The 11,628-nt window shown below is 50.5% G+C and overlaps 7 protein-coding genes across 7 annotated transcripts; 3 read left to right on the top strand and 4 right to left on the bottom strand.

The window, feature by feature from the left end:
• Positions 1-135: 135 nt before the first annotated feature.
• BO80DRAFT_427371 (uncharacterized protein) lies at positions 136-1,341 on the bottom strand. Its single transcript, XM_025719993.1, has 2 exons — positions 1,183-1,341; positions 136-1,064 (listed from the first exon to the last, which is right to left on the bottom strand). The coding sequence occupies exons 1-2, from the start codon at positions 1,250-1,252 to the stop codon at positions 427-429; spliced, it is 708 nt and encodes a 235-aa protein (XP_025572653.1). The 5' UTR covers positions 1,253-1,341; the 3' UTR covers positions 136-426.
• A 203-nt stretch (positions 1,342-1,544) lies between these two features.
• On the top strand, positions 1,545-2,455 carry BO80DRAFT_436968 (18S rRNA methyltransferase BUD23; the record flags this gene model as incomplete). The annotated part of the gene is made up of 2 exons (XM_025720982.1): positions 1,545-1,567; positions 1,639-2,455. The coding sequence occupies 2 exons, from the start codon at positions 1,545-1,547 to the stop codon at positions 2,453-2,455; spliced, it is 840 nt and encodes a 279-aa protein (XP_025572652.1).
• Positions 2,456-2,894: 439 nt separating this feature from the next.
• On the bottom strand, positions 2,895-4,841 carry BO80DRAFT_427369 (isocitrate dehydrogenase (NAD(+)) IDH1). Its single transcript, XM_025719992.1, has 5 exons — positions 4,729-4,841; positions 4,422-4,482; positions 4,288-4,362; positions 3,325-4,228; positions 2,895-3,227 (listed from the first exon to the last, which is right to left on the bottom strand). Exons 1-5 carry the CDS (start codon positions 4,759-4,761, stop codon positions 3,140-3,142), a joined length of 1,161 nt encoding a protein of 386 aa, XP_025572651.1. The 5' UTR covers positions 4,762-4,841; the 3' UTR covers positions 2,895-3,139.
• A 1,075-nt stretch (positions 4,842-5,916) lies between these two features.
• Positions 5,917-6,243, top strand: BO80DRAFT_361799 (mating alpha-pheromone PpgA; the record flags this gene model as incomplete). Its single annotated transcript, XM_025716031.1, has 1 exon — positions 5,917-6,243. The coding sequence occupies one exon, from the start codon at positions 5,917-5,919 to the stop codon at positions 6,241-6,243; it is 327 nt and encodes a 108-aa protein (XP_025572650.1).
• Positions 6,244-6,776: 533 nt separating this feature from the next.
• BO80DRAFT_387530 (uncharacterized protein) lies at positions 6,777-8,428 on the bottom strand. Its single transcript, XM_025717056.1, has 2 exons — positions 7,931-8,428; positions 6,777-7,867 (listed from the first exon to the last, which is right to left on the bottom strand). The coding sequence occupies exons 1-2, from the start codon at positions 8,027-8,029 to the stop codon at positions 7,055-7,057; spliced, it is 912 nt and encodes a 303-aa protein (XP_025572649.1). The 5' UTR covers positions 8,030-8,428; the 3' UTR covers positions 6,777-7,054.
• A 297-nt stretch (positions 8,429-8,725) lies between these two features.
• Positions 8,726-10,234, top strand: BO80DRAFT_427366 (proteasome core particle subunit alpha 7). Its single transcript, XM_025719991.1, has 5 exons — positions 8,726-9,047; positions 9,111-9,176; positions 9,238-9,396; positions 9,483-9,809; positions 9,862-10,234. Exons 1-5 carry the CDS (start codon positions 9,045-9,047, stop codon positions 10,198-10,200), a joined length of 894 nt encoding a protein of 297 aa, XP_025572648.1. The 5' UTR covers positions 8,726-9,044; the 3' UTR covers positions 10,201-10,234.
• Positions 10,150-11,421, bottom strand: BO80DRAFT_412527 (lumazine synthase RIB4). Its single transcript, XM_025718026.1, has 3 exons — positions 11,191-11,421; positions 10,961-11,126; positions 10,150-10,878 (listed from the first exon to the last, which is right to left on the bottom strand). The coding sequence occupies exons 1-3, from the start codon at positions 11,231-11,233 to the stop codon at positions 10,461-10,463; spliced, it is 627 nt and encodes a 208-aa protein (XP_025572647.1). The 5' UTR covers positions 11,234-11,421; the 3' UTR covers positions 10,150-10,460.
• Between the last annotated feature and the right edge of the window lie 207 nt (positions 11,422-11,628).

Here is an 11,628-nt window from a genome sequence, read left to right as displayed (position 1 = left end):
GCCTTTGTCCATCACCGTCAGCAGTCCGCACAAGATATCTCTTTCTACTACTCATAGCGCGGGTTGTACGCATTATGAACCTTTTTCAAGGAGGCATGTCCGAGAAACAATATACCCCCAACCTGATGATTTTGTCCTTCGGTCTTTGGCCGACGCTTATGCTATGTTCAAGAACTACAGATCCCCATAGGTTTGTCACTGGTCTCCAGCCTATATAACTATTCAAATATGAGAATTATTTTAAACAAGCGACTGCCACTTGGGTTAATCGCCAAGACAGTCTCCAGTCACTCATTGAGGGACTACGGGGTAGGAGAAACAATATCAGTGGTTTAACAAGCGACCGTTTTCACGTCACGAACTCAGAAGGCCAGGGGTATCCAGATGATAGTGCTGGGAACGGATGGAGAAGGAAAGACCTTGACTCTAGAAACCCTTTGCCTGTTTGCCCTTCCAGAAACCCATCAACTCCCCGTTCTCTTTAACCCAGTCCCGCACACCATCTACCAAGGCCTTTGCCATTCCCTTATTTTTCAATTTTCCATCAGACGATGAAGAACTGCGAGGGAACCCTGAAGTAGGCACGCGGTCGCCTGTAGCATACTCGGAACCCATACTGGGCAGAACATTGTCGCCCGCACTGAGGCTAACGAAGAGCGCAAATGGAACGAGCCAGACACACAGTCCAAAGTAAGACGCAACTTCCGTGAAGGTTGGCATGTCCTCAAAATTGACTTGGTATGGCTGACGCCAGCTTGTTGCGCTGCGCGATGAAGGCAATGGCTGCGAGAAGTGGCGGAACCAAAGCCAATGATTCAAGCCAACAAGGATGCATGACAGGACGAAGAGCGGGTCGGACAATTTGACAATGGGGAATCGGCGAAGATTGCTGGCATACACGATGTGCGAAACGATACTGAGAGCAGATAGCGAGAAAGGGAATCGGTCAAACACGGTGAGGAGGACCTGGACGGCGATGATACTGTATATCAGCCGGTACAACAGCCGACGGGCGAGGACTGTATGCTCCTCCACAAGCTCCGAAAGATAGTAAAGGCCAGAAGCTAGAAACAGGTAAGCTTTTGGATCGCATGGAATTGAGGATAATGGTTTGCGATGAGGGCAGCAACGTCGTCGTCGTCGCCATCGTCGTCTTCATCGCGCATCGCGGGCATATCATACCTATCGCCAAGGTAAGGAAAGCGAATCCTACGATGACCCCCAAATACCCTACCAACGGTAAGATCCACATGTTGCGCAAAGAAAACAGAAGGGCGCGGAAACCGGTTCAGTTTAGGGAGGTATCACTGGCGTAGAAACCAAGCACCGGATAGCTGGCAAGATGCAGCAGCAATTAATAGCATACCAGCGGGCACTGACTGGGGCCGACCGGGACGATCTCGGGTGCCTCAGGCGGCGAGGAAGTTGTGCCATCTGCCAAGTCCCCGCGGCTAGACAAAAAAAAGAGGATTTTTCCCCTCTCGCCAGTCTCAACATTGCTTTCCATCCTAGCCGCCCGACCCTGTGGGGAGTCCGTTGCAACCATGTCGCGTCCTGAAGATGTCCTGTAGGTGACCTTTACCCCGATCGGACTGAACAAAGTCGCCAGCATTTACTGACACAGTGCTACAATATCAGGCCTCCGGATCTATTCTATGATGACAATGAGTCCCGGAAGTATACCACTTCATCACGTATCCGTAATATCCAGTCCGATATGACCCATCGGGCCCTTGATCTTCTGGACCTTCGGTCGCCGTCCCTCATTCTCGATGTTGGCTGCGGCTCTGGTCTCTCCGGCGAGATCCTTTCGCAGGTGCCTCCCGAACATGGCGGTCCGCACACTTGGTTCGGCATGGATATATCGCCCAGTATGCTCGACGTCGCCCTTCAACGCGGTGTCGACGGCGACCTATTTCTTGCTGATATTGGGCAAGGGGTACCCTTCCGTCCCGGAACTTTCGACGCAGCCATCAGCATCAGTGCGATTCAGTGGCTCTGCAATGCGGAGTCGAGCGATGTTAGTCCGGAAGGTCGTCTCCGTCGGTTTTTTGAGGGCCTCTATGCTAGCCTCCGGCGTGGAGGTCGCGCAGTCTGCCAGTTTTATCCTAAGAATGATGCCCAGCGGAGTATGATTAGCGGGGCTGCCATGAAAGCTGGCTTTGGAGCAGGTATACTTGAAGATGATCCGGGTACAAAGAACAGCAAATTGTATTTGGTTCTCACAGTGGGAGGCGGTGGGTTGCAAGGCGACATCACTGGTATTGTGAATGGCTTGAATGACGTGGATGTCTTGGATGCCCGGAAAAGAGCCATGGAGCATGGCAAACAGCCATCGTCCAGGAAGGGTGACAAGGCTTGGATCCTGCGCAAAAAGGAACAGATGACACGGAAGGGCAAAGTCGTCAAGGCAAATTCGAAATATACCGGCAGAAAACGACGTCCTGCTTTCTGATTTCATCGCGCAACGAGATCACAGTTCCCTTATAATCTCTGGCCAACTGGTTCACCCAATACAGACCATCACCATGCGGGGCGGATCTCCCACTGGCGGTCAATCAGCACTGAAGAGCTCTTAACGTTCTGGGACCGACCTCTACTGGAAAAGCGGAGGGCTCGGCAGCAAGTATTCGGCCTTCTTTCTTGCTTTCGCATAATGCTTAATTTCTCTCCACTGGGTTGTCTTCTTTGCCCGTTCTTGGCTTCTGGCTGAGTCATTCCCCAGCGATAATCTCAGGGAAACTAACATCACCAATGCTCGGGGCGATGGGAGGTCGTGCCTAGCAAACGCTTGATACGACGGTAAATATCCCCCTACTGCCATTGAATCAAGAACCTAGGGCCACTGGGTAACCCAGAATGATGCAGAAACATGCGTCTAATTTCCATCGATAGTGTATAGTTTTACACACCCTAGCCCACATCTTTGTCTAACGCCGCAAGTCGTTGCGTAAGACACCATCGGTGTTGTTCCAGGTGAAAGGAGATACAGGATATAGAAATAGTTCAGGAGGGCCAGACATGGTCTACAAGCAAAGAAAAACGAAAACAGTTAACTGGCCTATACAAGCTCTCATCATCATAACTGTAGCAAGTACCAAACGTAGGGCGAAGGGTAAATTCTCAAGTGAGACAAAAATTACAGAGCAGCCTCCATCTTGTCAAGAACGGCTCTGGTGAATTCATGAGTGGTGGCCTGTCCACCCATATCCCGGGTCCTCGTTTTGCTAGACGATCCGCGCATTAGCAACAGCTCTAGATTAGACCCTAGGCAAAGGGGGCAAAAAGGAAAAAAAAAATATATAGAAAATGTGCATTACTCACCCTTCACCGATCACATCATAGACGGCCTTCGAGATGCGGTTCGCGTGGTCGTCCAATCCCAGGTGGCGCAGGAGCATGGATCCGGAAAGGATCATAGCGCTGGGGTTCGCCTGATCCTTGCCCTTGATGTCAAGCCCAACATGACGGCAACCAGGCTCGAACACTGCAACGTCACGTCCCATGTTGCAGCCAGGGACAACGCCGGGACCGCCGACAAGAGCAGAACCAATGTTGGAGAGGATACCTCCATACAGGTTGGGCATGACCATAACGTCGAACTGCTGGGGCCGCGAGACAGCTTGCATGGAGGCGTTGTCAACAATCATATCGTTAACCTCCAAAGTCGGGTAGTTCTCTGCAACCTTGTGGAAGGTGCTGCGGAAAAGTCCGTCGGCAAGCTTCATGATGTTGGCCTTGTGGATGCAAGTGACCTTCTTGCGGTTGTTGGCAAGGGCAAAGCCGAAGGCAAACTTAGCAATGCGCTCAGACTTGGCACGAGTGATGATCTTCAACGACTCCACCACACCCTGGACGGACTGGTGCTCGAGGCCAGAGTATTCGCCCTCGGTGTTTTCACGGATAATGCAAAGATCAACATTCTCGTGGCGAGTCTTGTATCCCGGAATGTTCTTGATAAGAACGATCGAGGCAAAGATATCGAGCTCCTGACGAAGAGCAACGTTGAAAGACTGGTGACCGGAGCGCTCAACGGGGGTGAAGAGAATACCCTTCAGACCCAACTTGTTACGCCGCAGGGAGGCAATGGATTCCTTGAAAAGCTCCTCTGAATGCTTGTTACCGGTATCCACACCGCTAACATCTACCTGCTCCCACTCAATGGGGACATTGTCGGCCTTGAAGATAGTCTTGACCGATTCAGCAACTTCGGCACCGATTCCGTCACCTTTATAGACGCATCAGCAACACTGCCAAACCGGGGAGAAGAAGGGCGCGTATAGGTACCGGGAATCAGAGTGACGGTGTATTTGCCTCCATACTTGGTGGGCTTAAAGATATCCGACTGCACGCTAGCAAAGGCTTGTAGACAGAGTCAATAAACAAAGGTTCTCGAGAAGGGTGCTGAAAGGTCAACGCACATCTCGCCGGGATGGATGAGCGGACGAAGGAAGTCGGGGCCGCAACGCGACGGAGGAAAGACTGCCAAGCATAGTCGCGTTAATAGACGGATAGGCAATGATAGTAGAAAAAAAGGACTAGCGTCGACGATAGATAGGAACGGAGGCAAGAGGGATATCGACGAAGCATCCCAGACGCCTCCCGGAGCCAGCCGGGCTAAAGGATGTAGCGGGCGGCGGTAAGAAGGAAGTAAGGGAAGGGAAATCGAACGAAATCGGGTCGGATAAAGGAATTGATCGATCAGAAAGTAAGGACTCGTCCACTCACCTGCGCGGGCTGCGCCGTCCTGAGAGAGAACATTTTGATGGGCAAGGAGCTATTGGAAGAAAGAGAATAAAAATGAAAGGACTGGCAAAGAGGGGGGCGGAGAGGAGAGGGGATCCAAAGCCGTGCGGACGAGGGAGCAAAAGAGGGAGGAGGGAGGGAAGACGAAGACGGACACGGCCACGGCGAGAAAAGAAAGAAAGCCAGCGATGCGTGCACGAGACACCGGAAAAAACGGCGGATCCTCTCGGCATCCACTCGAGCGGTCGGGCAACCAACTACACACGCGGGCCGATCTTATCTCCCGCCCTCATCATCATCACCATCACCTTCACCACCCACCCCTCTCGTAGGCCTTACTCTGGAGGGTAATTCCCGGACTCCTGATCCCCTGATCTGGCAGAGAGGCAAAAGGAACCCCCAAACGAGAATTGGTCCGCAACCTCCCGGTCCTGGTTGAGTCACCCGATTTGCGGCAACAAGAGCGGATGCTTTGTTCAACACTCTTTTTGTTTTTTCGAAGTCAAGCCTTCAAGGCTTATTGATCACTCGATCCGGCCAAATTTGTCTAATTGACAAGCGGGGGCGTTATCTCCACTACCTCACAACTTCAAACTTATTCACCCCCAGATTCGGCAACCCCATGCCCTCTACAAGGCCCTAAACGGCATAGAGGACGATGGATGAAGAAAGAAGTCTAGATGGCGGGTCTCATGGCCCTCCTTCTTCTTGCTATGTGCCTGCCTTGCTTGTCCATTGAACCAGATATCTGACCCTAATTTCAGTTGCATGAATTGAAACGATCCTATCTCGCCGCAACTTGCCTATTGATGGCGAGTTTGATCGAGGCTTTAGCTCGTTTCTCTTCTCTCGCCATTCAGTAAAGTAGGAGAAAACTCGTGTCCGCTTTATTGAATGATGTGTTAAGTTCCCTGTCAATTGATGCTCTATTCAGGACTATGCCGTGGCTTCCTACCTGCAGCCCCCTCGCTCAGGCTTGAATAGAGATGTCTTCATTGATGCGCAGCATGATGGAGCCAAATCGGCTCTCTACAGCCTCTCTAACCATCTATATAAGACCTCTGGTCCCTGGCGGTCGTGAAAGATCTTGGTCATCCAAGCCAATGCTCTAACTGCATCTACAAAACAAAATATTTCTGATCTTTGAAAGTTACCTCTTTTACTACAAAAATGAAGCTCATCTCTCTTGCCCTTGCCGCTCTGGCTGCCACCACTGTGCAAGCTGCTGCCCTGCAAAGATGGTGTTACCTCCCTGGCCAGCCGTGCACCATGATCAAACGCGCGGCCGATGCTAGCGGAGAAGTCAAGCGCTCAGCCGATGCCTTGGCCGAAGCTATTGCCGAGGCCACCCCCGAAACCTTGCAGAAGTGGTGCTATCTTCCCGGCCAGCCATGCACCAAAATCAAGCGGGCTGTCGAGGCCGGCAGTGAAGTCAAGCGCTCCGCCGATGCTTTTGCAGAGGCTATGGCAGCTATCAACGAGGAAGATTTCCAATAGAGTGGTCCAACCGGTCCGCGCCGCTCTTTCTTCGCTCGTTGCCAGTCTTTCTAAGACTTTAACGATCAGAGTCGGCATCTATTTTTCCTCATTGCTTTCGTCATCTTCTCTTTCAATGTTGGTATACCATCGCTTTGGGGGGCTTGGCTTGGAAAAAGAAAAATCCAATATATATTATCGCAAAATCATCATACGACAATCGGGCCGAAATCAAGACCCGCAAAACAAGTGTTGGGTACAGTCGAGTCACTCTTTTTAGCAATATATTTACTACATCGACTCTTTGGACGCTGGCAACTACGTCTTCCTGCCTTTATCTTTCGGTTCAAATCTCGGTTGGATGTCTTTGGTGGTGGTTTTTGAAGCTTTCAAGTGCAAACATCAAGGGTCATAATATTGAGATTCCGAGGAAGAGGCGAGAGTCGGTGGCGAACCTTTGGGCAAGAAGGGGACACATGCCATGCCATGTCTTTGGCGCTGTGTGTAGAGTTGGAAGCTCATATATATTGCCTATGTCTATATCTTATATAGTCCTACAGGAACCCGCGATTATGTTCTCTCATTCACTGCAGCTGGCTTGTAGCTGGCAGATCGCTATAAAAATTTCCAAATTTTCACATACATACGCCCTCAAATGCATTCGGTCGATCAATGGAGAAACAAAAAATTACAGAATAAGAGACGGTTACTGTTTAGATAAGTGGAGAATGATCACCAAGTGCCACATGATAAGTTTGTGAATAGTTGTGATTCCCACTTGAGTAGATTGATAGTACTACCCAACTGCGAATCAGGTCTCATGGAACCCTTGCTAGTCGGCTGATCGAGGTTGTACTAGTCCACAATGGGAATGGCGGCTCATTTCATCGAATAACCCATATTGATACTCCATTGAGCCCGGCTGTGTAGTCTCCCACCATCTTCGACCCTGGGCATAGTAGACAGGGTCACTTGCAAGCTTGTATGGTGAGCCTATTGTCGGCTCGGCCACGATATGTGTGGGCTGAGATGCAGAGAGCCCATTGCTTCCCTGAGCCGTCATCTCATACCCCGTGACCATATATGGCTCAGCATACTGGTGTACATCATCTTCACTCTCACTTCTCACAGTTACGTCGCACATCTCACGATCACCAACTCCAGATGTGCAATCTAATGGAGCTGAGACTGTTGCCGCGGTGCCGGCTATATTTGAGGTTCCCGGGTTTAGCAGGCTGCTTCTGGCGACGCTGCTAGTTGCCGCATAACTGTGTTCTGGGGAGATTTGCCAGATCTGGAGAAGACGTGATCGTTGTTCTGGCATCGCGCGTTCAAAAAGTTCCATTTGCTTCGATGATAGTGTCGAAGGGTCAACGTTGTGTTCTCTGAGTGTCTTTTTGATGGCATTGTTGATATCTTGGCAAGGGCCTTCTGCCGAAGGACGTGTAGCAACCTGGTGAACTACATGCGCCGAATGGTGGTAGTGCTGTGTGATGCTATACATTCCTGGGGGAGCAATGGAAGGATGCTGGACTCCCTGGTCTTCTTCAGGTGGGAACGGCACTCCTATATTCATCCTTTTCTCGAAGAGCGCCGCGAGATCATCCTGTAGCTTCAGATTGATCTCCGAAGCCGACAACCCGCACTGCACGGTATTCTGGTCAGGGAACTGGTAAAAATATAAAAACTAGACATATGAAGCATCTACCTGACTACAATAAGGGTCTTCGATGAAAGCAGCAAGTCCATTGGAGATATCTGTAACTTGCCCACAGCAGGGGCAGCTATGCAATATGGACGAGGACATATTGTGGTTTGAGGTCCTCGTAATGACAATTGGAAAGGGTCGAACAAATGGCTGTCTTCTTCGGTACTGGGAAGCGAAAGAGGTGGCAGTATAGCAGAAGTAGAGCCAGGCAGCCCTGAGGTTCTGGAACCAGCGATATAAAACGGAATTCCCAGGCTTCCGATTAAAAGCAGAATCCAGCAAGTTATTTCAAGGATACTGAACCTACGTAGGGAGCAGAATTAAATATGAATCATCAAGAAAGCGGGTGGGGGAAGGTAGGTCAGAAGTAAACCCATACATCGTCGATGCCCGAAACGCTAAAACGGTTGGGCACTCTTAGAAGAGCAGCGATCAATTCATGTACCATGGGCATGGATGCCTGGCCTCTCTTGGCCTAGAAAGTAGGGTAGGTGCTAGATACTAGTAGCGGTAGGGTAAGAGTGGCATGCAGCCAACAAACCACCGGTCTTTATTCAGAAGGTCGAAGTGTCTACGTCATACGGAGTATAAGACTCCCGCCCAGTGCCTGACTTGCTGTACATTATACAGTGGATCATTCATTGTGGTAGATAGCTAAATTTATAAACGAAGTAGTCAGATTCGGTACTACTACTAGTATGGTATCGTATAGTACGTAGGTCATACGGAGTACTCCATATGTCGATAAACTGTGGTTTTTCCCTCCGTATCATTCATCATCTGGCAAGTCGAAAAGGGAAGCAGCCGGGCGATCACCTGACACGGCCCTTGGTCATAAACGCGATAAAAGCGGCATGAGGCTAGAGCCCATCGGGAAGGGGATGATGCACTCAGCACTAACTGCTAACTAATTAGTGGCCTGCCCGGGCTAGGCACTGCTGGGTACTACTAACTACGCGTACCTTAGCTACCTACCTACCTTACCCTACTTCCTCGTTGCCCTCCATTCGAGCTTCGGGAGTTCCCAGCTTCTTTATTGCATCAACTCCACCAGGTCCTCTTGTCTTCGGCTTTTACGCTCTCTAACCCTAATCCTGTGTCGACCTTGGCAGCCATGGTTGGTTTGAGCCGTGCTCCCCAAGTGACGTTCCTCTTTAACTGACTGAGGGTCTTTATCTAGACTTCCATCGGGACTGGGTACGATCTTTCCAACTCAGTGTTTTCTCCGGACGGTCGCAACTTCCAGGTATTGATCTCGTCTCCCGCGAAATGGATAGCAAACGCAGGCTGCTAACTATTCATACTAGGTTGAATATGCTGTCAAGGCAGTCGAGAACGGAGGAACAGCAATTGGCATCAGATGCAAAGACGGTGTCGTGCTGGCAGTGGAAAAGATCATTACTAGCAAGCTTCTGAAGCCTGGCTCCAACAAGAGAATAGCCACTGTGGATCGTCATGTTGGCATTGTAAGGCTTCAAACTGGCCTGATATGGATGCTCCTATGCACTGCCCAGGCATCGGTCGCGCTAATATGTTATCTCTCACACTATAGGTTTCAGCCGGACTGGTGCCAGATGGTCGGCATTTTGTCTCCCGGGCTCGCGACGAGGCTTCATCGTGGAGAGGGGTCTACAAGGGGCCAATCCCGATTTCTGCGCTGTCTAATCGCCTCGGAAGCTATGTACAAGCTTATACGCTCTATTCTAGTGTACGACCTTTTGGAGTAACTGCTATTGTCGGAGGCTGGGACTCCGAAGCTGAACTTGCCGTCGACGGCCAGGTCGGAAGTGGACCCAAGTCAGGCTCTGGTGGTAAGGTCGAGGGGGCCAAAACCGGAGGCCCGGGTTTATATATGATTGAGCCCAGTGGCCTGTATTGGGTAGGAGACTATGGTTAATACATGTGCTTCTTCGATGCTGACATTATGGAAGGGCTATTATGGCGCTGCCACCGGGAAAGGACGACAGGCAGCCAAGGCTGAGCTTGAGAAGCTTGACCTGAGCTCCGGCACACTTAGTCTGGTCGATGGCGTGAAGGAGGCTGCTCGAATCATCTATGTTGCCCATGAAGACAGTAAGGACAAGGAGTTCGAGCTTGAAATGACCTGGATTAGTTCATTAGACGGCCCAACAAAGGGGAGACATGAGGAGGTGCCTAAAGATCTCCTTGAGGAGGCAGAACGGGCTGCAAAAAGGGCATTGGAAGGAGAGGACGAGGAAGAGGATGCAACAAAGGGCAATTCGAACGAGACTGAACGGATGGAAGAGTGAAGTTGCGGGGCCATTATCTGCACCTGGGACTCGGTCGCGGAAACATTCTTCAGATCGCGTTTATCTTCTCCTGCGGGCTCCTTGGTTTGATAATCAGTAAACAAATGTATGCTACATCGCACCTACTCCTTGGTCCCCACTTCCGCTTCTCAATCTATGACGCGTGCAATTGCCTATCCTCACTTTAAAAGCCAGTCGACAAATAAATCAACAATCACCAAACGAGCCAAAGTATTTAACACCTGCCGGCGTACCACCTACTAAACAACCCTGCCCTCGGCCCACTCTCTCCTCTTGGCTCCGAGTTCTACCGCAGCATTTCCCCAGTCCTCCCCATGGTTGTGCATTCCCTTCTTACCCAGCCCTGCCCTCTCTAAGCCTTGTTCTTCATTTAAAACAGTAAGCAGACCAAAGATAACCGGCACGCCAGTGTCGAGCTGAACACGCATCAATCCGTGAGAGACGGACTCGGCGATGTATTCAAAATGCATGGTCTCCCCCTTGATTAGCACGCCTACCGCAATAATAGCATCAAAAGGCTTGGGTGCATCGGGCGCTGGTGACTGCGCAGACGCTTTCGTAAGGTCGGCTGTAGAGGAGGAGAGCAAATCAGTGGCACTGATGCCCTGAGCTGAGGCTGGACCCTTGGCAGCTTCAATTTGGGAAGCCGCATAGATCCTGAGAGTGCAGTTGACCATGATGAGCATACATCGATTGCATAGAGTATAAAAAAGCAAGAATAGGATGGCGATATGCTTACCGCTGAACGGCAAATGGTAGCTCATAACTGCCTGGAACTGTGTGCGTTGTTATATTATCCTCAGCAACCCCGGCTGACAGGAGGCTCCGCTTAGCCCCCTCGACGAGTGGACCAATTATTGCCATATTCCACCTCGCATGCACAATTGCAATTCGTAGCCCAGAGCCTAGAAAACTCAGCACTGAGAAACCAAATGGTCAAATGTAGGGCGTGTTTGAAAGAAGACTTACCATCATGTGTCTGAGCAGCGCCAGGACCTTTCAGGGAAGCCATCACGATTGATATTCTAGGATTTCGATTTAAAATGTCTATCGGAGGAATCGACAGAATTACCAGGACAGGTGTTAGGACAATAGACCTGAAGCAGCAACGACGTGCAACATGAGGTTGGAGTTCCGGCACAAAGTGGGGAACCCAAACTCTACCCCGCTGGGGCTTGTATGAGGCCTCTTCTATTGATGTGAACTAGTGTCCGTGTCGGTCTTCTGAGAGCCGCATGCTTATAAATTACCATGTCTCTAGTCGTACAGAGTTCATCCGCTCGGTGCTGCTACTGAACGCAATGGCCAGACCTAGTGCTAATAGGCAAATACAAGTAGGGGGCCAGAGGAAAACTGAAAACGAGAAAAGGGGAAAGAACATCCAGGACTACGGAGTTTATAGCATTT

The sequence above is a fragment of the Aspergillus ibericus genome (assembly GCF_003184845.1).
Source record: "Aspergillus ibericus CBS 121593 unplaced genomic scaffold BO80scaffold_36, whole genome shotgun sequence".
NCBI lineage: Eukaryota > Fungi > Ascomycota > Eurotiomycetes > Eurotiales > Aspergillaceae > Aspergillus > Aspergillus ibericus.
This window is presented reverse-complemented; position numbering and strand designations above follow the sequence as displayed.

What these genes read in the sequence shown, in the direction of transcription:
- BO80DRAFT_412527 (XM_025718026.1), bottom strand. Translation starts at nt 11,233, where the DNA reads ATGGCTTCCCTGAAAGGTCCTGGCGCTGCTCAGACACATGATG. An exon ending in CGCTGCTCAGACACATGATG is followed by an intron (nt 11,127 to 11,190) that starts GTAAGTCTTCTT and finishes TGAGTTTTCTAG; the next exon opens with GCTCTGGGCTACGAATTGCA. An exon ending in CTACCATTTGCCGTTCAGCG is followed by an intron (nt 10,879 to 10,960) that starts GTAAGCATATCG and finishes CTGCACTCTCAG; the next exon opens with GATCTATGCGGCTTCCCAAA.
- BO80DRAFT_427371 (XM_025719993.1), bottom strand. Translation starts at nt 1,252, where the DNA reads ATGTGGATCTTACCGTTGGTAGGGTATTTGGGGGTCATCGTAGGATTC. An exon ending in TTTCCTTACCTTGGCGATAG is followed by an intron (nt 1,065 to 1,182) that starts GTATGATATGCC and finishes ACCTGTTTCTAG; the next exon opens with CTTCTGGCCTTTACTATCTT.
- BO80DRAFT_387530 (XM_025717056.1), bottom strand. Translation starts at nt 8,029, where the DNA reads ATGTCCTCGTCCATATTGCATAGCTGCCCCTGCTGTGGGCAAGTTACA. An exon ending in AAGACCCTTATTGTAGTCAG is followed by an intron (nt 7,868 to 7,930) that starts GTAGATGCTTCA and finishes AATACCGTGCAG; the next exon opens with TGCGGGTTGTCGGCTTCGGA.
- BO80DRAFT_427369 (XM_025719992.1), bottom strand. Translation starts at nt 4,761, where the DNA reads ATGTTCTCTCTCAGGACGGCGCAGCCCGCGCAG. An exon ending in CTCATCCATCCCGGCGAGAT is followed by an intron (nt 4,363 to 4,421) that starts GTGCGTTGACCT and finishes TCTGTCTACAAG; the next exon opens with CCTTTGCTAGCGTGCAGTCG. An exon ending in TATGATGTGATCGGTGAAGG is followed by an intron (nt 3,228 to 3,324) that starts GTGAGTAATGCA and finishes CGGATCGTCTAG; the next exon opens with CAAAACGAGGACCCGGGATA.
- BO80DRAFT_427366 (XM_025719991.1), top strand. An exon ending in CGGACGGTCGCAACTTCCAG is followed by an intron (nt 9,177 to 9,237) that starts GTATTGATCTCG and finishes TATTCATACTAG; the next exon opens with GTTGAATATGCTGTCAAGGC. An exon ending in TGGATCGTCATGTTGGCATT is followed by an intron (nt 9,397 to 9,482) that starts GTAAGGCTTCAA and finishes CTCACACTATAG; the next exon opens with GTTTCAGCCGGACTGGTGCC.